The following is a 26,002-nucleotide window of genomic DNA, read 5'->3' as shown; positions in this document are numbered from 1 at the left end:
CCAACATGTTTCTGAGTACATATAAGTAATACAGTGTTATTTTCTATTTTTATTTTTGAATTTTGCGTTTCAAATCAAAACAAATATTTTGTTATTTTTACTCACACAATTGTTAATCATTATAAATTATTATAAATTTAGTCAAATTGTGTAATTAGTATTATAACAATTTTTAAAACCCTACGCAAAGTTACTACTACTGACTACTAACGACTACTACGTAACAATTTTTTATCATTTAATTTAATTGAATCATAAGAAACTTTAGTTTTAAAGTCAACTATTCAGTAAAAAAAAAATTTGGCGCGTGATCTTTCCATTTGAATTCGATAATTTTCTTTAGATATATCGATAGATGCCAGCACACCCTAACACGATAAGGCCGATGCTTTAAAAACATCGTTGACATCGGTTGACATCGATGTTGGCATCGTAGTTTCTCCACCACTACAGCGAAGGTCTAAAACAACAAATGAAAAACATAAACATTTAGAATATATAAAATATCAGAACTAAATGACATGTCACTGCCGAGGATCACGGATTTCGAAATACTCGAAAAACTGGGAGCGGGCAGCTATGCGACCGTCTATAAAGCGCGGCACAAAGTGAGTGGCTTACTTACATATATACATATAACCAATATATTACTAATATTTCCCTTTTATCTACGCAGAAACAGCGGTCTTATCATGCGATTAAGTACGTGGAAATGTCGACGCTGTCGCAAACCTCGCGGGAAAACCTTATCACGGAAATACGCCTCCTAAGGGATCTGAAACACAAGTACATTGTGACCCTGCAGGATTTCTTCTGGGACGACAAGTAATTAAGTTTCCACACATTCCCGACGATGAATCATCCTTATAGCAGGATATAGGATACACATATGTGGTGGTATCACTAACTTGAGAGTTTTCATTCAACATTACCTTGGCATGCAAATAATCATTTGGTTAAACGATTTAGTAAGGATTAAAAGAAAATACTTATCGATCAATCATCTTTATAGGATATGTAGGACGGAAAAGGTGGTTCTAACTTGATAGGTCCTATTAAACCTTACCTTGGCAAACAAATTATCACTTAGAGATTAAATATATTTATTTAAAACTTGGTTTCCCAGTCTGTAATCAAATCTTTTAAGGATGGACATAGTGGTTATATTTAAATATATCTGCTTGAGTTATGTGCTAAATTCTAGTCTATACAATTGTTTTCTAACTAGTTTAACCCTTTAACATACATTTAACACAAAACTCCTGTTTTCACATTTTTCTGACTAAGTTTCATTCTTACTTTAAACCTCATATTTAACATTACCTTGATATTATGTTAATATTATAATGATTTTCCACTTTATACTTTAAACAAGTTTAAACAGTTTTACTATAGCTATACTAAAAGTTTGTAATACTACAAACTTTTTTCCACTTTTTTAACCCCTTGAAACAGAAACATATACATCGTATTGGAGTATTGCAATGCCGGAAATTTGTCCGCTTTTATACGCACCAAGAAGGCTTTGCCGGAGAGCACCTGCCGGTACTTTCTGCGCCAGTTGGCGGCAGCTGTCCAGTATATGCGAGCCAACGATGTGTCCCACTTCGACCTTAAGCCGCAGAACCTGCTGCTCACCCGAGGAGCAAACAATGTGTCCCTGAAGGTGGCGGACTTTGGGTAGCTATCACACATTACTTAATTAAGTAATGCAATTAATTACTTAAAAATTTTATAGATTCGCTCAGCACTTGAAGCTGGGCGAGATCAACCAGCAGCTGAAGGGTTCTCCCCTCTATATGGCCCCGGAAATTGTGCGCAAGCATCAGTACGATGCCAAGGCGGATCTCTGGAGCATTGGGGTGATCCTGTACGAATGCCTGTTCGGCAAAGCGCCATACAGTTCGCGAACCATTGAGGAACTGTTGCTGAAGATCAAGAGGGCCGAGGCAATTACACTGCCACCAAATGCTCGCATTTCGAACGAGTGTCACGATCTCTTGCGCCGCCTTTTGGCCCATGAGCCCATGGCGCGCATTTCGTTTGCGGACTTCTTTGCGCACCCATTCCTCGATCTCAAAACATTTCCCACGGAGCATACCCTGCAAAAGGCCATCGATTTGGTCACTCAGGCCTGCTCATACGATGAGAAACGCAACTACAAGGAGGCTTACTATCTGTACTGCAGTGCACTGCAATATTTTGTGCCGCTGATCACGGAGGAGGCGGACGCAACCAAGAGGCTGGCACTGCGCAATCGTGCCTTGTCCTATACGAAACGCGCCGAGGAGATCAAGAATTGCATAATCGAGGACGAGTACAGAATGCTGGCCGAGCGACAACGTCTTCAGGCGTCTTCAACGTCAACTGCCACAGCTAACCAAACCACAGAGCCTTCTCCAGCTGCCGAGGCTGCCGATTCGCAGCCCAGCAGCTCGCGGGTTGCAGAGATGCTAGAACCAGATGCCCGCTATAAACAGCTTTGTAAGATTTAAAACAAATTCTACTTCTTCTCGACCCACACTTATAACTCATATGAATCGAATGATTTTTATAGCTTTATTGATTTTAAATATGGACGGATAAAATTCGAAACATATATTATTTTTTTTTTACTTTCTTTTCAAAAAAACACAATAGTTGCCCTCTCGCATACAAGTCCGTCCCTGAAGACTGGCCTGGAGATCGGACGGAAGGGCGAGCTTTATCTTTACGAGCGTAAGCTGGACGCGGCACTGGAGTCGTATACCTCAGCGTTGGGCATTTTAGTGCCATTTGTGAACAATGAACCAAAGGGTGAGCGACGAAATCTGCTGCTGCAACAGGTGATAGCTGAAATAGAGTTCTTGTATTCCTTTATATTAACCATGCCCTTTTTTAGCTGGAGTTCTGGATAAAGGAGGCGGAAAGCATCAAGAGTATTTTGAGCGCCAAGCATATGGATGAGGAGGAGCAGAAGCTCTCCACGGTACGCAGCTGCAGCATACAGTAGTCAACCAATAAATATAGATTTAAATTCGAGAAGCAATTTCCCGCGCCTGGTGCGCACTTGTTAGAGTATTTTTGTAGCCCGATGTCCACCGAAACATCGTTAGTCACGTAGCCTTCTATGATCTTGTATACAATATACAGATATACACATATGTCTACACTTAGATCTAGTTTCGCTTTCTACGTCAGCTCTTTGTAAAACCGCTCCCCAAAAGCCGCTATTCTGTGTATGTTTAGTATTTGTTGTATAAGTCCTAACACTGATGGCCTTCCGATTTGTATACTGACCCAAAATTGTTTGTTGTTAAGTTTTAAACCTTCTATTTTCTATTTTAAGCGCACCTCAATGAGAACCATCACATTCCCGGGCTGGTCAAGTCCCCCGCTTTTGTATTTCATTCTGTTCATTGTGTTTAATTTGATTAAAATTGTTTAAAGATTACCGGAGTCCAGTGTCGTTTGATGTTGGTGTGGAGATAACGCGATAGTGGCGCTCTCTTGTAATCAAGGATTTTTAATCTAATACTATCAATTGCCGTAAATAATCGTAATCAATCTGTATCGGCAATGCCAGGTAGCTTATAAAAGCCGCCGTTTGACGACGAGCGCGCATGTTTAGCCAAAAAATGTCGGCGAACAGAGATCTGTGCCTGGTGGGTATTGCCCTCTTGGCCATTGCGGGATTTGCCCAGGCTGCTCCTCCCTTGGGACGTGTGGTCAACGGCACGGACTCCAGCGTGGATAAATATCCTTTTGTGGTAAGAAAATACATCACCAATAAACTTATATAAAAGAGATATAATTTTAATTCGCGTCATTTCGCTGGTTAATAGTTAAATTTTTTACAAAAAACTGTATTTTTGTTCTTGAAAGTTTATTCAAAAGGTGAACAATTTAGTTTTTGAATTACTAGGCAAAAAGGTTAAATAAATCTTATATATATATATCCTCAAATTAATTTTTTATTTAAAACATGTCTTTGATTTTGAAAGAATATTCAATCTGTACCCCATTATCCTGCAGATTTCGCTGCGTGGTTCCAAGGGCTCCCATTCCTGCGGTGGCTCTATCATATCCAAGCAATTTGCGATGACCGCTGCCCATTGTACCGCTGGACGCAAAGCTACAGATCTGTCTGTCCAGTTTGGAGTGACCAAGATTAATGCCACCGGTCCGAATGTTGTGCGCGTGAAGAAAATCATCCAGCACGAGGACTACAACCCGTATAATAACTACGCCAATGATATTTCTTTGCTGTTGGTGGAGGAGCCTTTCGAGTTGGATGGAGTTGCAGTTGCCGCTGTTAAGTTACCCGATCTTTCTTATGCCACGCCCCAAACAGATGCCGGCGGCGAGGGCGTTCTCATTGGCTGGGGACTCAATGCGGTAGGTTTTGATTTCATCATTCAAAATATTCTTAATTTAATTCCTTAAGGAACAACGGATTAAACATGGCCTCAGGAATGAGCCTACAATGTAAATTTAGGAAAACATGACCTAAAAAATAGTCCATAATAGACATTTGTTAAAAGAAACTATTTTAACCTCTAAAATCTCTTTCAGACTGGCGGCTCTATCCAGACTACTCTGCAGGAAGTGGGTTTGAAGGTCTACTCCGATGCGGAGTGCGAAAGCCGACATGAAGGTCGTACCGATCGCAGATACCACATCTGTGGGGGCGTGGACGAGGGCGGCAAGGGTCAGTGCAGCGGAGACTCCGGTGGTCCGCTTATCTACAATGGCCAGCAGGTTGGCATCGTGTCCTGGAGCATCAAGCCCTGCACTGCGCCCCCTTATCCGGGTGTCTACACCAAGGTCAGCCAGTACATTGACTGGATCAAGAAGAACCAAATCATATTGGCATAGACATTCCATTATCTTTGTCAACATGGAATGCTATATTTGTCTGTAATAAATCAAGCTGATTAAAGTTGTGCAGTTTTAAACCATAAATCGGGGTAAAGAGCAGGCTGGGATTTGCCGGATTTTTTGATTAGCAAAATGATAAAGCGATTGGTCTTTTTTACAACGACAATATAAGTGGTTATTTTTTTAAATCTGTGTAAAATGTTATTGTTAAAACTAAGCGGAAATGTATATTTCCGGAGAGTTTTAACAATGAAAATGGTTATGATAAATTTGGTAAATGCAATTAAAAAACAATTAAATGTATGGCTATTTCTAATTTTACAATATAGCATAAGCATTATTAATTTCACAACAGATTAAAAAAAAGCTAAATTTGATAAATGCAATCGAAAAACAAGTTCTAAATACTACATTTATTTTTTAATATGAAAAATGTAATTTACACAGATTTTGTAAACTTATTTAATTCCAAGATGGTTATTTCTATTTTTGATAATTGCAATCGTCCAAAAATGAAAACGGTTTCTTTTGCCCACTCACGAATTAAAGCCCGATAGCCATTTAAAGTATTTTTAGCCGACACATCCGATAATCAACTTTTTCTCAAGTCATTGGGAAAACCATACACTTTTGGGCCGTGTGCTGATCTATTTTTTTAATTTTTAATGAGCCATCCTTGTGCCATTTTATATCAATGACGATAGATTCAATAACGTCCTATCTGGAATCGTAAATATTATTAATCGGGCAGAATTGGCGAAGTCTGGATGTATATAAAAGCGGTAGCCAACCCAGGGGGAGCATATTGCCTCAAAAATGTTGTCGAATCAAGATCTCAGTCTGGCGGTAGTCGCTCTCTTGGCCATTACTACAATCGCCCAGGCCGCGCCTACTTTGAGAGTCGTCAACGGCACGGACTCCAGTGTGGAAAAGTATCCCTATGTGGTGAGAACAGAGCCGTCTTAGCGGTACACAATTTGATGTATTTAATGAAATCTATATATTCAAAATTAAAAAAAATAATGTATTTTTGTGCATAATAGGGATTTAGTTATAAAGCCTGTAAAATGATAAACTAAACGTTGTAAAACGTTTTTAAATTTAAAAATTAAATTTAGTATATTCAAAGTACATCTCTTTATGATGTTAATAAAACAGTGTAAAACGTATTTGAACAACAAAAATAAAAAGTTTAAGCATTTACTAATTGGGAATAAAATTTATTGACAAGAAACAAATCCTTGTTTTATAAACTGCTTTGCGTAATTATAGTTTTCGCAATTAAGATATTCATTTCGTTTAGTTATAAAGTGTGCAAAAATATATGTTTAACAGTATATGCTTTAAAAATTTCATTTTTGGTCAATGTGCTACAACTACTAATAAATAAATGCACTCATATAAATCCTTTTCAAAACTATGCAGTTTAATTTCATCAATTTGAATGTACCTATACGAAATCCCAGGTATCTCTGCGTAGCTATGATGGATCCCATTCCTGCGGGGGCACAATTGTTTCCCAGCAGTTTGTGATGACTGCCGCACATTGCACCAATGGGCGATCTGCAGAGTCGCTATCGATTCAGTATGGAGTGACCAATATTAATGCCACCGGTCCGAATGTGGTGGGCATAAAGAGAGTTATCCAGCACACAGACTTCGATCCCACGCGGCAAAATGCCAATGATATTTCGCTGCTGATGGTGGAGGAACCCTTCGAGTTTGATGGCGTTTCGGTGGGTCCAGTGGAATTGCCACCCCTGGCCTTTGCCGTTCCCCAATCGAGTGTCGGAGTTGAGGGCGTGCTCCTCGGATGGGGTCTAAATGAGGTACTTTACAAGTTACGTTTCGTTTAGACCTATGGAAATTTTTAGTTATTGCCCAGATGTTTATTTTTACAACACAGTCTTGTAGACACTGATCCTTAGAAAACCATTGCTTCATATATATATTTCGTTTAGACCTATGGCAGTGTACAGGACACCCTGCAGGAGGTGTCCTTGAAGATCTACTCGGACGAGGAGTGCACTACGCTCCATGGAGGAAAAACTGATCCCCAATATCACATCTGTGGGGGCGTGGACGAGGGCGGCAAGGGTCAGTGCAGCGGAGATTCGGGTGGTCCCCTCATCTACAATGGTCAGCAGGTGGGAATTGTGTCATGGAGCGTTAAACCCTGCACCGTGGCCCCTTATCCGGGTGTCTACTGTAAGGTGAGCCAGTACGTTGACTGGATCAAACAGAGTCAAATCATATTTGCTACTTAGTCACAAAGTACGCAATGATCAATAAATTGAAAATTAAACCGCTTAATAAATAATCAGATTGTTGAGCCATGTTCGGTTCCTTGTGGGGGTTGATAAGCAAATTATCTGAATCATTATAAAAAATGACTTTGAAGGGCAGTAAATCTTGGCAGTTATATTCGTAGCTATAAATTTTGCATATTGCTATTGAAATTAAGTTCGTTTGGATAAAGCAGTGCAAAGCAGAGTGTCTAGAGACATTTTCCAAGCAGTTTAAAGCAGTCAACTATGCGGCTTGTTTCTGATATTCATCAAACTGTTGTTTGAACGCTGCTTGCTTTTGTACTTTGTCAATCTGTAAATATTCAAATATTTTCTTGTGCAAAAATCGTATTATTTCGTTTTGTCGGACTCTAAAAAGGAAAATGTTTACATGGAATCAAAATTAACATAAGCCACAATATAATTTGTAAACAAATTTTTGATTTCGAGTTTAAAGCTATCTAGCAGCCGAGCTCAAAGTAAACATAACATCCAATTCAATGTCGTGTCGCCGGCCAAATATTTTCTGCTAAGCGCAGCATAATTTGCATTTCATAATTTAATAAAATTGACAAAAAGATATCTGGAGCTCAGATAAAACCTCATACCCCAGACATCTTCTACAAACTTTATTGAACTTTAGATCATTGACGATCGGAAAGTTAGTAACCGACTCTATAGTTTTCATACTATTTCTGTCTGAAAGACAATGTCAGTTATAAAAATTAAAAGATAATAAATAGTAATGAATAGCTATGAAACTTTAATTAAAATGTTTTTGATTTGCCAAAAGCTACGTATTAACCTTGACAACTATTCTTTGTGAACATTCAATTTTTTTTGTTTAGTTTTATATTGCAATTAAACTTCGGATGAAACATACTATAAGGTCAGTTAAAAATGTTTCAAGATTAAGTAAAAAACTTAAAGAAAATGCAAGGTGTCTAGATTAAATATAAAATCTGGTTTGTGTTTAGTTATAAAAAACGTACAACTTTATTTCAGAACATATTTTAAAATAGAAATAAAGGTGTGCCAAAAGTCTTCTATGACAATTTATTTTATGTGCACAAAGAAACAAATGCTTTCTATGACCAATTATGGTTTTTCAATGCCTGCAACTTCCTCATCTCCAAATATGTGTGCTGCAGACCTTCATTAGCAGCCAAAATGAAGAAGTAAACAGTTTGAGCGGCACTGGCGCACTGGACCAATACGAAGTCACCCGAGCCGAATCGCTCATCCGCCCCGTCGGCTGCTGCTAATGCTTCTTCTTGCGGATGGTTCTGTGGCCGCGGCTTCATTTTCTGGCACTGCAGTCAACATTTTCAACTCAGACGGAACGCACGGTTGGACGGACTCTGATTGAATTAATTCAAAAGTTAGTGTCCGTTGGTTTTGTGTTCGAATTTAGGAGTGTGTGAATAAGGAAAAATATAAAAAAGAGCAAAACAATTTAGGAACCAACAACTTTTCTTTAAATAAACTGGTGAAATCTCTTTGAGAGAATAAAAGCATATTTTTTTGATATTCCAAAGCAAAGATCACGTCGACGATGTTGCTGTTTTTGGTGCTATTACGCTTGCCATTGAGGCGGCAAAAAAATGTGAAAAAATATATTGCAATTGCCAGCGCAGAATGCGGAAGGTCGCCCATTATGATGGACCAAAATTCGTTGCATTCATTCGTTTAATTAAAAAAACAGAAACACATAAAAATGGAAGAAGAAAATTACTCGTTAATTGGCTGCTGCGCGGGCCACATGGCGAATGGGTACTACTGGGGATTTTTGAATTTCAAGCGAAATAAAAGTGCATGCCTCAAATCGATCCACGCCCGACTTTGTACCCATTCTTGGCCCATATATATATATTACGGCAAATCAAATCAAAGCCTAAAAGTAGGCAACAAAAGTACACAATGAGAGCCCGTAATACGATTTTGGCTTGCTTCTGCCGCTTTTCAAAGTATTTTCGGAAAAAATTCATGGAAACACTCAACGCTGAACGTATAGAAAAGTAATTTCAAAACACCCCTTTACCTTTTTTCCCCTCCACACGCACACACACATTCTCATTCGCGCATTTAACTAACAACAAAAGCAATTTGAAAACAATTTTTCGAGTTTCGAGAAAAACGTGTGGCTCTGTGCGGTCGTGGCCTACATGCTTATGGCTTAAAATGGGGCGTGGCAGCTGCTGGCAATGTAGCATTCCAAACAAAAGGTGCATGCAACACCAGTTTCCAAAACCATCGACGGCTTTTGTGATTTATTCAGCAACGTGCAACTGCAAATAGATATTGACATTGGGCGAAATTGGCTTTTTCTTTTCTGGAAATTTTATGGATTTAACTAAAAAATGTGCCTGATGTTTTCTGTTCTAGTAAATTTTTAATGTATTTTTACAATAGTTAGCAAGTCTTTAGTTGTTTCATTCAGATCTCGAAAGCTTTTAAGATTTGTATTTAAATGTAAACAAAAATTGTAATTTAAATAATCGTGCATATCTAAACTTCATTAAAAATAATTTTTTATAATACTCAAAACGTTTAAAAACCATTTTAAAGTTTTTATTATCAGAAGGGAGCAGGTTCTTAAATAAAAAACATACTTTCAAATAGTCCAATGTGTCTTTGAATTTTGACAAGAAAATAAATTGATTTCCTATGCCAAACAAAATTTTGTACATATCTCAGAATTGTTTTTTTAAAGATATATAATATTCAAAGCATTTTCAATGATTTGGTTATCAGAGCAAATGTTCAAATACAAAAATATTCTTTTGTTTAAATTGTCTTTACCAAAAACATTTTGAGATATTTAAAAAGTTTCTGTTGAAATAATATCTGAAGAAGTTTGAAAAATATTAACTTAAGTTCCATTAAATTTAACAAATATAATATAATGCACACTTTTGAAGCACACGCAAACATCGTCTTCGATCTTAGGCACAAAAATATTAAAAGGAATATAAAAGCCATAAAACCAAAGAATTTAAAACAAAAATCTTATTTTAATAGAATTACCGCAGCAGAAACAAAAGCTTCCAAAAAGCGAAACGATTCCACCGACGTGAACAAAGCGAAATTGTAATTTTAGTGAGTACCAGTACATCAGTGTATCAGTTCTTCAGCGTGTCAGTTCGTCAGTGAGCCAGTGAGTGTGTGCTAGTAGTGAGTGTGAACTCTGTGGCAAAGGTCAGAACTCATATGAAAATGTCGAGCGGCAACCAAGAAGCAATGTCAACAAAAGCAGCTGTCAACGCCGTAGACGAGGACAAGGTCTCCCACTCCTTGACAATGCTTCCAGCATCCTCATCGTTCTCATCGTCGCCTGGATCGATCTCCACCATCACCAGCCGCCATTTAAAGGCCCTGGCCATCCTGGTGGCTATCGTCCTGTGCAGCGGCAGTCTGGGATTCGCCGACGGGCTCAAGTGCCACATGTGCGGCCAATACAACGAGGGCGTGGGCTCCATCACGCCGTGCTCCAACTACACCAAGGACATTGCCCATCTCTACCTGAAGGAGTGCACCAAGAAGAGCGAGAAGTTCTGCGTGGTGAGTCCATCCATCTACCGTGATCCTAGATCATTAGCGAATCCAAATAAGTCATTACCTTCAATATCCTTTAAGGACAGCAAACAACAAATGAGTTGAGCCTGGGTTTGTCTAAAAAGTTTATGCGATATTATAATGTTGATAATTTTGACAATGTCACTGATTCCATCTTTTCTCTTGTTGACCAATATTGTGGGACATTTGGTCCGTACTTATGTTTGTCTTTACCCGGACCAATTGAACCAAAATTGAAACGTTGCATTCATTTATTTATAGACTCATTCATTTTGGTTCATTGCTACTCATTGTTGTCATTGTCCGGGGAACCAAAAAAAGAAAAAGGCAAACCAAGAGGCAAACATCGATGGTCCCGTCACATTCCTTCCGCTTCCTTCCTCCATTGTCGACTTCTCGAGTTGATGTTTCCATTTTATTGTTTTTGGCCCGTACTCATATTGATTGTGTGTGTGTCTGTTTGCCTTATCTTTGTTACATTTATATATAAATGTTATTTCGAAGTCGTTTGCAGATCTGCTGTTGTCATATTTTTGTTTTCAGTGCTCGTCCAAAAAAATATAAATTACTTATAAAAACAAAGTTAATAATTTGCTTCAGTTTAAAAAGGCTTTTAGAAGGAATAAGCTGTGTGATCAAATCGATTTGGTTTTATTTCACAGAAGATTAATTATAAAATGAAAAAAAATGTTATCAAATTCAAAATTTGATTTGCAATACCGAAAATTATATTTACATCAAGCAATTAATCGAGTCCGTTTTTATTATTGCTTAATAAGCATTTAAAAACGTTTCTAGTACAGTTATTAATTGACTTATTTAATAAATCAAAAACTGACTTAAATAAAATTGTGTTTATGACTTATGGGAATCTTCAATTCAAAAACAATTCAAAGCATAACATTTTTCCTGTTGCTGTACATTGTGATTAATTATCAACAATAATTTTTTATAATTACAAAATTTCATAAATGTGTGTAATGGTGTTAAAATGGTTGTATTAATGATTATAGATAGTTGTGCAATTTAAATGTTAAATCAGTTGTGTTGGTATTAAACTCATTAACCATTTAAGAGCCTGTTATCTACACCAATTAGTCCGCTAACACTGATATAAGGTAATAGTTTGCTTTGAAGCTTAGGGACTGTTTATGCCAATCCGTTACGTATACGCACCGTGTACCAATTTGCACGACACAACCCAGCCGTTGTTTTTGGTCGCCAGCGTGTACAATTTCTGCCCACTCTGGGGGCAAGTAACCCCCCTCATCATCATCATCAGAAACCCCCCCTTCGGTACATCCATCCGGAGAAGCAAGGTAAACTAATGCCATCTGACTGCGCTTCGCAATTTCAATTAGTTTTGCGGTCGTCGAGCGGTTGCTCAATTTCGACGATCTAGGCAAAGCGGCACGTGTGCCTCTAGCTTGCGCCTTGATTGGGGGCGTGGCAGCCCAATTGTGCGCATAAATTGCGGCATATTGTATGCACTGAATGTGTTTCAGTAAGTGTGTGTGTGAGCTCGAAGCACTTAACGAATTGCGACGGCAGGAACAGGAGGATCCCGAATCCTGCGAGCCCCGCTTGCTTGCGCTGTGGAAATCATTAAATATTTAACACCTACTTGCCATGCACAGCTGCAAACTGGCTGCCGATTGCAGCCACATCTTCGGCATGATTCACCCGGCTTTTCTAGGTTTTCTGGGTGGGCCCCCCATAAATTGTTATTTTCTGCGACGCTCGATGCTAACACGTCCCGCTCATTTCAACGGGCCACGCCCATATCGCCTCCTCTTGGGCATAATTTAGTTTTCGAGCTCTTTTTAAAGGTTTTATGGTATTCGTTGAGAATAATGTAACAAATTATTTTTGTTATTTTAGTTAAGTTATTAAGAAATTTTGATTTTCTAGTAAATTTGAAAGAAAGGGATTTTATATAAGTGAGAGAACGAAAGAGAGCGAAAACGATCTTAGCCTCCAGTTTTGACCCTTTAATGCGGCAGATGGCGACACCAGATTTTTGTCTATATCGACTATATCGTTCCTACTTGTTTTTTGTTTACCTTCTTTGAACTCTACATTCCGTGTGGCTTTAACGAAATCACCCAACAAAAAACACTATTATTCACACATTTCGCAACTTTTATAATCGGTTTGTGGGGACACCGAGTTGAATATAATTTTGTCTGCATTTTTTTCATGCCGCTTTCCCTGTTGCCGTGCTGTTAAATTTGATTTCCTCGGGTTTTTCCACGCACGTCTTTGTGAAGCAAAAAAAGTGTCTGTTTCACGCTGTGGACAAATTGCGTTTAATTGCAATTGGCAGCTTGGCGCAACAGCAAATGATATCAAATTTATTACAAAAGTGCTGCTTTTTTATTGTCCCCAAATGTGTGTCATTGTTGCACATTTTAATTTGCGTTTATTTAATACTCCTTTCTTATTTGGATATTATTTATTCACATAAATGGGCATTCAGATTATTAATTATTGACTTGTTTTATAAAATTATTGTTATAAAAAAGACAAAAAAAGTGGTTAGAATACTTCAATGTTAAATGAACTACAAATATTGTGCAAATTAATATTTAAAATCGTTAAACGCAATGTTCTTTTTTGCATTTCCAAGTTGATGGTTTTTATATGTTCTGCTATAACAATTATAAAAAAGGTAGTGCACTATAGTTTCAGTTTTTAGATGGATATAAAATATTTTATTAGCTTGGCCCACTTTTTTTTAGGAACTGCCTAAAAACTTTTTAAAATGGGAAGCTTAAAGGTTTTTTCTATATATAGTTTTTTCCTGTGTAAAAAGTCTCTTCCCATTTTTCGTTGCCCTAATGTCATCTAAGTACCTACCATATTCTGTGCCTGTGAGATGTATCTAAAATGCTTAAGAAAACTCAAAGGCAAACACAATACTTGCCAGTAAGTCTCGAGTATTTATGCTTAGCTTTTATCTTTTTTTGCCGCCTGATAATTGCCCTTCATTTTGTTATTAACAGCTTCGCAGACACTTAATTAGCTGCATAATTTATGCCAAGCCGCCAAAGTAAAGTAATCCCAAATGCCAAGACAATGATGATCATGATAGCCTCCTCGAAAAGTGGACAAGAATGGGAAAATGTGTTGCAACACGAAAAGTGGGCAAAGAACTTTTGTTTAAATATTAAGGGCATAAGCCTGCCGTTCGCTTTTGGCCATAAAAGTCGAAGTGTTCCCTTCAGTTGCTGTTTTTGCGGCTGGTTGTCTTGACTGCTTGACCTGATGTCGTCGTGTTTGGGCAAGTAGTTGGTTGTTGGTTGTTCGCCCTTGCTGATGATTATTTGTTTTATGCTAGTTGCTTTTGGGGACCAAAAAAAAAAAAAAGAATTACTTACATTGGCGCCGTCTGCCGGGAATCATCTTGTATATATTTATGAGTTAAATTTATATTCAAATTAGTTTCGGGGTCGGAAAGGCAGCTCTGAATGCATAATTCATAATTTCGATAATGAGTTCCAGGGTAGCACACCCCCCATTTAGCACACATATAGTAATCTACATCTTGTGTTGACCCCGCGGGAAGGGAACATGGACTTTAAACAATGGCAGTCCATTGTTTTGAGGGTCGGCTCTGGCACGTAAACAAATGCGGCAAGCATGTATGCACGTGTGTATGTTTAACCCTTGACCTCATGCAAAACAAAAGGGAATGAATATGGGGTGGCATTTGAAAGATATAGTAGAGCCAACGCCTAGGCGCTTAACTATTTATTTTCATTATTCCCGCGAAAATAAAAAAACAAACGCTACATTTACTTCACTCGAAAAATAAACAAGACACAGAATTAATTAATTCCCCGCTGGTCTAGATTCATTGGGTATGCATTATAATCCCAAGCTTTTATAAGAGTGGCTTTTTTTGGTTTATTTTTCGAAAAAAAAAATTACCAATACCTACCAAAACAGTGACTAAACTACCTACCTCTCGTAGTTCATTATTTTAAAAAATAAATTACAAAAAGAAATTGGGTTTTTTAAGTATTAAAGAATATTATCTTTCTCAGTTTACATTCCCATAAATTTAGTTCGAGTGCAGCTATAAATTTACTGAAATTGAACAAGAAAGTACTGTCTTATTGATTGGAGCCGAGCTTCTTTTGCCGGATATTGCAGTATCAATATTCGGTGAAAGTGCAGAAGGCATAAACGAGACCTTTTTGCAGATGTTGTGGCTACGTGATGTTTTTCCCACTGGTAAATGCGGCAAAAGCCCAAGTGCCGAAAAGCAAACACGAATAAATAGGGCAAAGTCCGTCCGTTTGTCCGACCGGCCACGCCCCATCAACTGAGACAAGGGAATGCCCGGAAAAACGGAATGCAAATATTTTCGCTTCATTTTGGATGTCGTACATTGCTGGCCTTCTTTGTTTGCTGCCACTGTTGATGCAATTAGAAGTGTTTGCGCTGCCTCCCGGACAAACAGGCCCCAAAATCACTTAAAAGTTGGCATTTTGCCTTCATTATTGTTTGTAATGCTCTGCAATAGCGGCACATTTTTTATTTATTTTTAAAGGAATTATATTGCAAAACAATGAGCCTTTCTTGCATAATATTTAATATGGGTTTTAAAATAAAAATTCTAAGTTTTTTTTCATGAATTTAAATGTAATTCCTTAAATATTCATTCTGAGAATCTTCAAATTTCCATTGCTTTTCATAAAACTTTAAAACCATCTGCGGAATCTCCACATAAGCTACACCACATGGAATGATTACAGGTTGTTCGAGATCAAAGAACTTAACTGAAAACGATATTTCACCACTGATTTTAAAGGCCTCCCGAATTTCTTGGGCTTTCAAATCATGATTGAATGGATTATCTATAACCAAGCTTGGATCAATTTTCAGACGTTTGGCCTTTTTTTCGTATAGAGTATTTAGATTTTGACCTCTCTTTAGATTTCGTACCGATTCAAAAGAGTTTATCAATGAAAGGCATTCCAGATCTGTGGCCATTTCCCAGGTATTTTCTTCATCGGTATAGTTCAGCCATTTAACCAAGTATTGAATTTGACCTTTATAATGCCTTCGATCCAAAATCTTCTCTACAGTAAACTCGTCGTACATAAATTCTGAAGCATCCACTTTTTGATTCATTTTTCCTTTAAAAAGTGTTCATTCTTATCTGGTCTGGTTTTTGGCAAGAATGTCAAAGAAAAAAATGATTTTTAAAACTTTTTATCTAAAGTTGTTACAACAAGCAAGTTTTGTTTTTAGCAACAGGACCACTTCAATATCTATGTTTATTTCTTTGCCCGAGAATTAACATAAAATATGATAACAAATTCCATCAAATTCATTTAATATTCTGACCAAGAAAAAGTTGTCTATTCTTAATGCCCACAGCTTAGGCAAACGGTATTAATAAAACCAAATCCAATAAAAGAAAGTGAATGAAATTGTTTGCCCGGAAATCTATTAGAAATCTCTGTAAGTCCCTTCAAACAACAATAACAACGGTAAAGGAAACTCTGCGGAAAAATATCGTAAAAAATTATGCGTAAACTTGGCGAAAGTTTGAAATACTCTTAGAAAAAAAAAACTTTTGTTGTGGCTTGTCTTTTTGAGGGTATCACGATGTTTAATGAACAAAATCTGTTTTTTTTTTAAAGGCAAACTTTCTGGGCCACGAAAATAGTTGATGGATCACTTGGCATTCATTTAATAAAAATCTTTGATATATGCATTAATATTATTAAAGTCTTTAAGAGTTTAATGAATAGGAGGAAGCTTCATCTAATATAAAATTGATTGTTTTGATAAATAAAAGTGTAAAAATTTAGAATTCGATTTATTTCCAAGTGCTCTTTTACTCAGAAACATAAGGTCACTTTTTGTGTCAAAGCCAGATATCCATTTTATTGCTTTATTTTTTAGGCTCAAGGTGCCACGTAGCTGGTTTTAAATCGGCAAAGTTTTATTGGCCGAAATTAAAAGCTCGATTATGCGTGTTGACGTGGGCCAGATTTGTTGGATTGTGTCGCTTGGTGGGAAGATATTTTTAAGGGGCCAAGATTTACATGCGAATGTGGCAATCAAACTGTGCAGCGATGGCAACGTGAGCGGAATAAATCAGGGGACTTTTAGAGGAGGATGGAGTTTAAAAGTCGCTGAAAATACATAATAAAATGTTTGCCTTCGTCAAGTGCAATGCAGTCGAAGAGTCGAAAAAAGGGGGGAGGGGTCAAGAAGGTTGTGTACTAAAGCCATAAATGGGGCTGGCAATTTCCGTGCGGCGAGTTGTGAAATCAGCGACAAATCGGAAGGGAAAGTGGGTGCAAAAGTCGAAGTGACTGCCTATGCCATCATTTCCGGCAGCCATTGATTGGTACGGAAGAAGGGGCTCTGAAAGCCAGTTGTGCCTGAGTAAATTCAATGTAATTGATAAGCGAACTTTGTCGGCAGATAGACGGCAATGAGCAGAGGGTCCCTTTTCACACACACCTAATGTACACACTGTGCCCAAAGACTTTGAGCAAACACACAGGCACACAAGGGTGCTTCAAATTTGTACAGAGAAAAGAAAATTGATCAGAAATGTTATTCGATTTACTGAAATTCCATTTGAATTAGGCCTTGATAATTGGCTTAATACTTTGATGTGTTCGAATAGAGAAAGAAAGCGAAAAACTATCGTTTTTAATATAAATTTGGCAGCATTTGATAGTAGAAATTATTCTTGTTTGTAGACCTCTTTAATATTAAGTATATACTTTCAATTTTTTTCTGTGTATGATAGTTTTAACAACCTACCTTAAATGCGTTTTAAGGTCCGCGCAATGAATTCACAGTATATTCTAATTGATATAACATGTCTTATGAGTCATTTTAATAAGAAACTTAAGAGCACTACACAACGTCTAAAATTTAAAATAAAATGTTTTGGTTTGCAAATACATTAACAAATATATTCTAACTGACATTACACTTAATTTTTTTTTTTTGGTCACCCAAAGTCACACACACTTGGGCAGAGACACTCAATTAAGAAAACAATAGCGGCTCAGTTTGTGCGGCAATTGAGTTTTTCTTCTAGCCATCTGCCTTAGTCGTCTTTGTTTTCCTTTCGGCTTTTCCTCTTACCCCTTCTCGGGTTAAAAACTAAGACGCTTATTCTTGACACAAGCCCATTGCAGTGCTGTAGTCGGTTTTCGTATTTGACTAGTTCAACGATATCTCTGCCTCTTACCCAGTTCTGCTGGGATTTCGGGCCACTCCTTTCATCGCTATCGCACGCTCATTAGCCGCAGTCTTCGAGTCAATTTTGCTGTCACTTTTTGCCTTTTGCCAGTAGAGTGCCAGTAGAGTGCCAGTAGAGAGCCTTTGTTCGCCTTCTCCGCTTGACTTAACTCACTTTGGGCTAATTTCCAGTTTTATTTGATCATCATTATAATTATTGTGTGTTTGTTTTTGACAGTATTACGGTCATAATGGCAGGAAAGCTTGCGTGGAAGGAAAATTCGCATGTGCGCTCATAAGTAGGCAATAAATTTTTATGATGTTACTGACGATTTCAAAAAACCGGGAACTGGAAAAAAGTTATTGAGTCTTTTATTTTAAAAAGATTTCTACAGGTTTTACATAAAATCATACACATTTTTTGACAAGATATGTTTGGCTGTCTTGAAAATAAGCAAAACGCTATTTGTTATCTTATAAAAGTTATTCTCTCAGATGAACTATTGGCAAGCAAAAAACAAATTGGTAATCGCAAACTAAGCAAATAAATTACATTTTGGCTATATCTCACACAGATTGTGCCAATTAAAGTGTTAAGTATTTAAGGTCTTACGCCAGCTGAGTCCATTAACTCTCCAGCTCACACACTTTCATATGCAGCATATGAAAGTTTTTCAACACTACGAAACAATAACTCATTTATTTCAGCCAGCAGCAATTGTATATTCTGGCACTCCCAGTTGGCCTGCCAAACTATCTCCCTCTCTCGTTCTTTGCATCCAGTTTGAGGCATTGTAAGCGATTTAAAATCCAGTGCCACAAAAATATGGCAACTGGCAGCTGGTACATGGGAGCACACTGGGGCGACCTCCATGGCCAAAAAGTTGTTTTGCATTCGCATATAAATGATTTTGATAACGCGCACTGACATTTTGTGACTTCATTACTCTAAAATTCAAATTATTCCGACGAACAATGGGATTCGGCGAATATGTACAAACAGTGAAAGAAAAACACCGAAAGTGGGTCAGACTGTGGTTGACAATAAGTTTTATTAGCTCTCCAGACGCCGACTGAAAAAACAGGGATACTAGGGTAGGTCGATTTGAGGGCTCAAGAACAAAATTAAATTAAAAAAAAACGCCACACAAATGCTTTAATCTCAAAACAACAAAATTAAATTATTTTGAAATAGGATTAGAAATTTTAAAAATAAATATTTAATGATTACAATGATTATTTTCCCAAAACAAGATTATTTTTATTTTGCAAATTGGGAGGGTAAAAAGTGATTTTAGACGCTTGTAGGACATTATTGCTTGTTGTCCACAGATTAAGTTCCGCCCACTTTTTTGCGTCCAAGCAAAACGACTCACCCTAATGTGTACATTTTGTTGTACAGGCATGTTACGCATACGCCACGTATGCAAATCAGAAATTTCTGACTATCTCGCCTGCTCTTCGGCCTGTCAAATAAAGAATGTTGTGCCACTGACGAGGCGAAGCTGCTGTTGATAAGGGTTTTCGCAGGCAGAAAAACCCACGAAGACTGGATTAACTAATGGGGAATGGTTCACGTCAAAGGCACTTTCCCAGTTCATCGAGCACACAGACACTCGGTATAATTTATGACTTGAAATTTATATCATTTCTTTTGAGACAGACAATTGCCAAGACACTAATAAAATTTATTTCTTGTATATAACTTATGAAAGGCAATATGGCGCGAAAACTTAATGAAAAATGGTTGCTCAGCAGTGCGACTGAAACGTGTTTGGTCTCCATTGCCCTCAAAAAAAAAAAAAAAAACACCTCCCTTTTGGGCAAGCAGCTGTGACCAAGTAATAACCCGGGGGCGTGGCTAAACGTGCAGCAAAAAACTTTTTACATAATTTTTCTCCGCTCATTTCTTGTGCCTTTCAGTTTTTGTGTGTGTCGCAATATCCACTGAAATTTTTATAAAGCTGATGTTCAGCTTACGGAGCAAAGCCAAAACGGAAATCCTTAGTTTCCTTATGACAACGACATCCTGGCACACAAGCCAAAAAAGGAAAAAAAAACAGAACCAGTGGGAAAGTTTCGCTGGTGGAAATTTTTTATTAGATTGCATTGCAGTCACTTAAAGCGTGGTATCGCTGTCTAGCCTCAAAACTTGCCCTTGGCAAATTACCGGCTTCCGACGAGAGCCATTTCCACTCTTGGCCGGAAACGATGGCATATTGGCCATCGATATCTAGCTCTTGGGTTATTAATTGACAAGGCCCTCATTGGCTGTTCAACTGCATTTCGCTTTCGGCTCTCAAACCACTCATCAATATTAATCAACTGTAAAGTCAGATTGAACATTTTTAACACCATCAATCAAGTTGTGGCGGCGTCGAAAGCAAACTTTGCCAACTTTTTGGCAAAACTAAACAATATGCGAATATAAAGTGGTGTTGCTGCTTCATTCCATCTGCTGGAGTGAAAATCAAAACATTTGCCGAACTTAGTTTTCGGCAAAGTTATCAATAAGCACACAGCTTCAACAGAAAATAACCATAAATAAGACTATGAGGAAATCGAGTTTTGGCCAGCCGAAGTTTGGAACTCTCTTAAAAAAACTAGTTACATAAAAAATGTTGACAATTAATAATAATAATGGATGACACAATTAAATTATTTCGTATATTTATTTGGAATATCTTATTGACAGCTTTTTTTTGGATATTCTCTCTCCAACAAAAAGATTTGAAAATTTATGTATATGAAAGTCAATTAAAATTCAGTTTTAATATTTTCTGGGCTGATCTAATTAAATTATACTTTAAAACTGTTTTAAAGCTTATGATATTTAAAGAAGCTTAAAATATTTTTCCTTTTTAAATCTTAGAATTTTTTTATTTCGGATAATATTTAACTCATAACTTTCTTTAAAAAGTGTTAAACTTGAGCTTGATCGTTTAACAAACCTAAATTGCTCACCTCTCAAAAAATGCGTTTGGAACTTTGCCAAATTCCAAAGTAACTTGTCCAACCTTCCAAACGGCAAAACAGGAAAATATGAGATTCCTTTTGAAAACTTTTATCAAAAACCAAAGCCCCCAAAGTCACCACTGACTTTGTCCCTTTCCTTGGGCTAAGCCAACTGCTCTCTGTTCTCTGGTCTCTTAACAATTTTCATGTATTTTACCCAAGTGTATAATGTAATTTGGTTTGACTTCAGAGCAGTGACAAGTTGCAAAATTTCGCAACATCGATATAAATTCCATCTTGATCAACGTCCACCTATTTGGGCCATGTGGGCCATAAACGAAGCCATCGACATGGCCAGTCATACATATAGTATCTTGGGGGCCAGATGGTGGTGGCCCTCCATCTCGAGAATGGGAATTGCCTGTAATAAAACGCATAAAGGGGATCTCCGCAAATTGGAAACTCTGTTGCAGTTTTTATGTGACCAAGCCCATCATCTCTCTGTCGCATTGCAATTTGGGGCATTGTCTTCCATCTGGGGCTATGGCTATGGCTATGGCTATGCGGTTCATTAGACGTAATGGAACTGAAGTGCAAGTTCCCTTGCCACTGGAGGCATATCTGCCATTAATATTAATCACACTAAAGCAGTTTAAGTTATTCACAAAGTCATCCCGGCAACTTTAAACTACGATTACTGTCCATCTTGGAAGGGGTCTTAGTTGGGTTGCATTTCTATTGGACTAATGTGATTCGCTTGGGTCAGACCACCTGGGATACAAAAATGAGTTGGGTCAGCTCATTTGAATGCTCGCAGTTATTTAATTTAATATGCAAATAAGCTTGTAATTCTGTAGCATTTTTCTATATCTTGGGTTACCAATTTAACCTATATGTTACAACAAATACATAAATATACCAGTCAAAAACAAAAACAAAATATGCATTTCAATAAATTTGTTTTTAACATATTCGAATTTAAACAAGGGGATTACATGTTTTACTTAAATCTATTGAGTAATATATTAACTATTAATTTTTCCATTAAATTTTTAGATACGTTTAATTTTTGTACAATTTTAAATCTAATCATTTTCATTAAAGTTTAATTCCTAATACTGCTACACTTTAACATTTAATATAATTTCTCCCCACTAACTAAACTAAGCATAGTGCCAGTGAAAGAAACACCTTTTAACACCCTCAAACCAACTAAATGTAGGCGGCAGTGCATGACAAGAGCGTGAAATGCGTAACAACTCTCATGGCATTTGCAAATGTCGAAAAATTTTCAAAAGGCAAACCGGCTTATTGCCGCTTGAGTGCACCTCCCCGTTTGGCACACATATTCAGACTAAAAAAAAATCAACATGGTAAAGTTGGGCAAACAACTATGCACGATTAAAAAACAGGTTCACACTAATAAGTTCTAAAAAAAAATGAAATAATATATTTATAAAGCAAGAATATATGTGCTTAAGTTTCTTTTATGTAAATCAAAGTTAGTTTCATATTTTAAGTTTACCCTTTTATGTATGTAAATATTTCAATTTGCAAACTAATGTCATACTGCAGAATGGAATAAAGAAAGTTTAAATTTGCCTGCTGCAACGAAAATAAATGGTAACATGTGTTGTTTGTAGATACTGAATTTCTCCAAAGTATGCTGAACGATGTAACGCTTTAAATCCTTAAAATGGAATCTCAGATGAATTATTGCCTGCCAAGGTGTTGTCCGTTTGCCCATAATTTCCCGGTGCCATCACCACACGATGATCCCTCGAAGCTTCCATAGCTTTTCGGGTCTTTCAACGGACGACGACATAGTTTGCACATGCTTGTGAATGACAATTTGACATATTTTCGCCTTTCATATGGGCTAGGCAGCCGGCTTTGGGTCCATCCTGGTCGTTGCTTTAAGGAAACAGTTGCCAACTGGATTTCGAATTCGTTTTTTGGGGCAAATTTGAAGGATGTGATGGGTTGGCAATGGGATTGTTGTGGTTGTTGGCCGGCTTTTAAATTGTGCGCCAGAATTCCAACTATGTGTTTGACTGGGCCAACAGCCCAGTTCTTCTAGCTTCCGCACATCCAAGCCACTTTTTTATACCCTTGCATAGGGTATTCAAATTTTCAGTCCAAACTTTGCAACTCAGTGGAGGAGGTATTTCCGACCCTATATTAAAATAAAAATTAAAACATGAGACTAGCCTTATTTATGCCCTATTTTCCTAAATATCAACATTATTTCAAGCGGAAAAGAACATATAGGCTTTTAATTTTAAAAAATCGACAACGATTTTATATAGATGCCAAAGGATCACTCGAAAAAATTCAACGGATACGCATAAAAAACGAAATTTAGTAGTTTTATAGAATATAAATATGTGTATATTTTAGTTTTGTAATAGCAGCAAGGGTTTAAAAACATCGGTTTGCTTAGGTTTCTGTTTCTGACTGTTTTTTCCTTTGGATGAGTTTGGAATCTGATGTCTGGTGGATATATCTGGGCTCCGACTTGTTTGCTGATATGCATTCCATATACTCATACTTGCAGGTAACAATCAAAGTCATGTTGACGTTCAATTTGGTCGCTGTTGATTTGTGTCGTTGAAATTTTTCCTTTTCCTCTTTTTTCGGCCTTTTTTTGGCCCCCTTTTTAGTTTTTTTTTTGGAGCTGACCTCGTTCTTGGCCCTGTCCAGTTACGCAACTACTATACTTTTTTCCGCATTTTTTTTGTTGTTGTGCGGGTGTTTTTCCACTTGCGCTGCTTTATCCAGGAAAAAAAAATTGTTTACCCGTGATTTATGGCGCGGAATTTGTGCTTACGTGGCAACGCAGCAGCAGCATCTGCTCTTCGGCTCTTCAGGTCTTCACCTGGTGCCAAAGCACTTTAGCCCGTCGTCATGTCAGATCTGCTAATGCCTTGAAAAATTCGCTCACTTCCGGGATCATTTGTTTGGGCTAAGGATTTCATTTCGTGTGCCCACTTGGCATTTTCCGGTTTTCACCCATCATCTATTTGCTATACACTCTTGGACATTCACAATTGGCGCTTTGGGGTGTTTACAGTTTGAACGAACATCATAATTCACTTGTTACATTACTATACCTTCATGTATTCATGTATTGATTCGTTATAATTAACATGTAGTAATTAACAAAATTTGGAGTTGTTCTAAACGAATGTCTTAGTAAACTTGTTACTTCGAAATTAATTTTATTGCAACGTGTTGTAAATATGTATAAGATAAATGTACCTTTTTAACTGCTATTTGTGCTAATTTTATTATTTAATTTTATTATTTCCTTTGAAAAACAATGCTCTTAGAAACGAGTGCATACTTAATTTTTTTATCTTTAAGAAAGATATTATAAACTATTAATTACATACTATTTTTGTAAAGTAATTGTGAATACAATATTCAAGTCGTTCTTAATATTTTTTCAAAAATGTATCGTAAAATACGAATTAGCAATGGTTTTTGATTGTTGAATATTAAAAACAACATATATAAATTTACGATATTTTTATATGAATAATTAATTATTCGAGTTAGTTCTTTTGATCTGAGATATATGATATCTTTTAATATTATCTAGTTTTTGACCCCTTTAATTATAATTCAAACAATGCGTGATACTGCATTGAAAAGCAGTTATATTATTCATTTGAAGTGGCTTACGTTTCTAGTGCCAGTTAACTGCGAAAGAAATACATTTCAACGACTTTATTTATGCAGGCGATGGGATTTATGGACCTCAACCGAACCGGTCGATTATCATAATTTATTGTTTGGCCAAATAGGAGGCGCAAATGTTTATGGCCTGGCCAACTGGCATCATTTATCAGCTGCAAGCCAAAGCCACTTAATAGCGGCGGCTGCCACGCCTTTTTTCTGCATAAATCTACCCACCGCCCATCATTTCTCCGCTATTTCTCCAGTGTTCCCCAGTTAGTCGGCTCAAAAGTCAAACCGCAAACTGAGATTTAAGCATATAAAACAGAGCATTATTTGCAGGCGGTAACTGCTAATGCAGGATTTTAAGTGGAAGTGAATAAGGCGCAAAAATAGTTGGAGTGGGTGAAAGCAGAAGTACGCTCTTCATAAATCTAGGCAAAGCACATTAAAATATTTCAAAGATTCGAGCCCAAAAAAAAGAAAGGAAAACCAAAGCTATGTTAAGCGGCTGAGGCTGCATTTGAACAAAATGCTGAGCGTTGGAAAAATGTAAAAGAAATACACAAGATAATAGAAATGCAATGCTCTGGAAAAAAACGAAAAACAGCAACTGCCAGCAGGGCAAAAAGAAACGAGGAAAACACACGGAAAAATGTGGGAAAACTGCTGAAAGAATCCGAGCAACTAAATTTCCAAAAAAACTTGGTTGTGAGTGCATGTGAGTTATGCACACAATGGGCTGGCTCGATTCTTTTACAACTTAAATTGAGTCTCTGATTATAACGCTTTTGAACTATTCCAAGTATTTTACTTTTATTTCAAAAGAACTTAAGTATTAAAGGTGTTAAGCTATTTAATAATTAAATGTTAAATAATTAAATAACAACCATATCTTTAGTTTGATCGATTAAAAAATTAAACACATATCTTATTTGATATGTTTAGGTAAAACATCTATAATTAAAAAAAAAATTTTGAATAATTATTTTAGTATATATACTTAAGCGCAAAAAAAAACAAATATTTTATAATATATTTATTATTTGAGATCATTTTTTTATGTTTTAAAATTTTGGTAATGGGAGAAATCGTTTAACGCAAATAACAAACTAACGGCAATTTTTTTTTGCCCCAATTTTTAAGCTGTTTGTTCATTAAACAACTGCACAAACTATGAATTAGGAATTATGGAAGTTTCACTGTTTGATGTATGTGTTGCTCGACAATATACATTTGAAAATGATTTACGCGCTAGCACAAACGCTTAGAAGCGCATTATTTGAATGGCGGCTGCGGCAAACAATGGCATTGTGTGCCACTCTTTGCTATGGCAATTGCAACCAGAATAATTGACAGCATTTCTGTGTTGCAGTGGTAACTCATTAAGGCTAATATCATGTAGTGTTCTGTGGTCT

The 26,002-nt window shown here is 37.0% G+C and overlaps 4 protein-coding genes and 1 long non-coding RNA gene across 5 annotated transcripts in view; 3 read left to right on the top strand and 2 right to left on the bottom strand.

Annotated features, from left to right (window-relative positions):
- Positions 1-385: 385 nt before the first annotated feature.
- On the top strand, positions 386-3,438 carry LOC108142955 (serine/threonine-protein kinase ULK3). Its single transcript, XM_017267096.2, has 7 exons — positions 386-608; positions 677-825; positions 1,456-1,680; positions 1,739-2,484; positions 2,641-2,825; positions 2,882-2,968; positions 3,329-3,438. The coding sequence occupies exons 1-7, from the start codon at positions 522-524 to the stop codon at positions 3,425-3,427; spliced, it is 1,578 nt and encodes a 525-aa protein (XP_017122585.1). The 5' UTR covers positions 386-521; the 3' UTR covers positions 3,428-3,438.
- A 149-nt stretch (positions 3,439-3,587) lies between these two features.
- Positions 3,588-7,142, top strand: LOC108142884 (transmembrane protease serine 9). Its single transcript, XM_017266960.2, has 6 exons — positions 3,588-3,749; positions 4,015-4,377; positions 4,555-4,854; positions 5,656-5,805; positions 6,327-6,689; positions 6,822-7,142. The coding sequence occupies exons 1-6, from the start codon at positions 3,603-3,605 to the stop codon at positions 7,125-7,127; spliced, it is 1,629 nt and encodes a 542-aa protein (XP_017122449.2). The 5' UTR covers positions 3,588-3,602; the 3' UTR covers positions 7,128-7,142.
- A 1,328-nt stretch (positions 7,143-8,470) lies between these two features.
- The window catches only part of LOC108143081, a 32,170-nt gene continuing 14,638 nt past the window's right edge, over positions 8,471-26,002 (top strand). The window contains exons 1-2 of the mRNA XM_017267297.2: positions 8,471-8,529; positions 10,170-10,709. Of these exons, the coding sequence (XP_017122786.1) occupies positions 10,359-10,709 (351 nt within the window). The 5' untranslated portion in view covers positions 8,471-8,529; positions 10,170-10,358. The remainder of the gene's footprint in view (positions 8,530-10,169; positions 10,710-26,002) is intronic.
- On the bottom strand, positions 15,220-15,904 carry LOC108143082 (chromobox protein homolog 5). The gene has a single exon (XM_017267299.2). The coding sequence runs from the start codon at positions 15,864-15,866 to the stop codon at positions 15,369-15,371; it is 498 nt and encodes a 165-aa protein (XP_017122788.1). The 5' UTR covers positions 15,867-15,904; the 3' UTR covers positions 15,220-15,368.
- On the bottom strand, positions 17,656-18,388 carry LOC108143083. Its single transcript, XR_001774319.2, has 2 exons — positions 18,351-18,388; positions 17,656-18,297 (listed from the first exon to the last, which is right to left on the bottom strand). It is a non-coding gene; the product is annotated as an uncharacterized LOC108143083 (long non-coding RNA).

The sequence above is a fragment of the Drosophila elegans genome, unplaced genomic scaffold, assembly GCF_018152505.1.
Source record: "Drosophila elegans isolate 14027-0461.03 unplaced genomic scaffold, ASM1815250v1 contig_468, whole genome shotgun sequence".
NCBI lineage: Eukaryota > Metazoa > Arthropoda > Insecta > Diptera > Drosophilidae > Drosophila > Drosophila elegans.
This window is presented reverse-complemented; position numbering and strand designations above follow the sequence as displayed.

What these genes read in the sequence shown, in the direction of transcription:
- LOC108142955 (XM_017267096.2), top strand. Translation starts at nt 522, where the DNA reads ATGTCACTGCCGAGGATCACGGATTTCGAAATACTCGAAAAACTGGGA. An exon ending in TGCCCGCTATAAACAGCTTT is followed by an intron (nt 2,485 to 2,640) that starts GTAAGATTTAAA and finishes AAAACACAATAG; the next exon opens with TTGCCCTCTCGCATACAAGT. An exon ending in GAAATCTGCTGCTGCAACAG is followed by an intron (nt 2,826 to 2,881) that starts GTGATAGCTGAA and finishes GCCCTTTTTTAG; the next exon opens with CTGGAGTTCTGGATAAAGGA.
- LOC108142884 (XM_017266960.2), top strand. Translation starts at nt 3,603, where the DNA reads ATGTTTAGCCAAAAAATGTCGGCGAACAGAGATCTGTGCCTGGTGGGT. An exon ending in AGAACCAAATCATATTGGCA is followed by an intron (nt 4,855 to 5,655) that starts TAGACATTCCAT and finishes TAGCCAACCCAG; the next exon opens with GGGGAGCATATTGCCTCAAA. An exon ending in TCGGATGGGGTCTAAATGAG is followed by an intron (nt 6,690 to 6,821) that starts GTACTTTACAAG and finishes TATTTCGTTTAG; the next exon opens with ACCTATGGCAGTGTACAGGA.
- LOC108143082 (XM_017267299.2), bottom strand. Translation starts at nt 15,866, where the DNA reads ATGAATCAAAAAGTGGATGCTTCAGAATTTATGTACGACGAGTTTACT.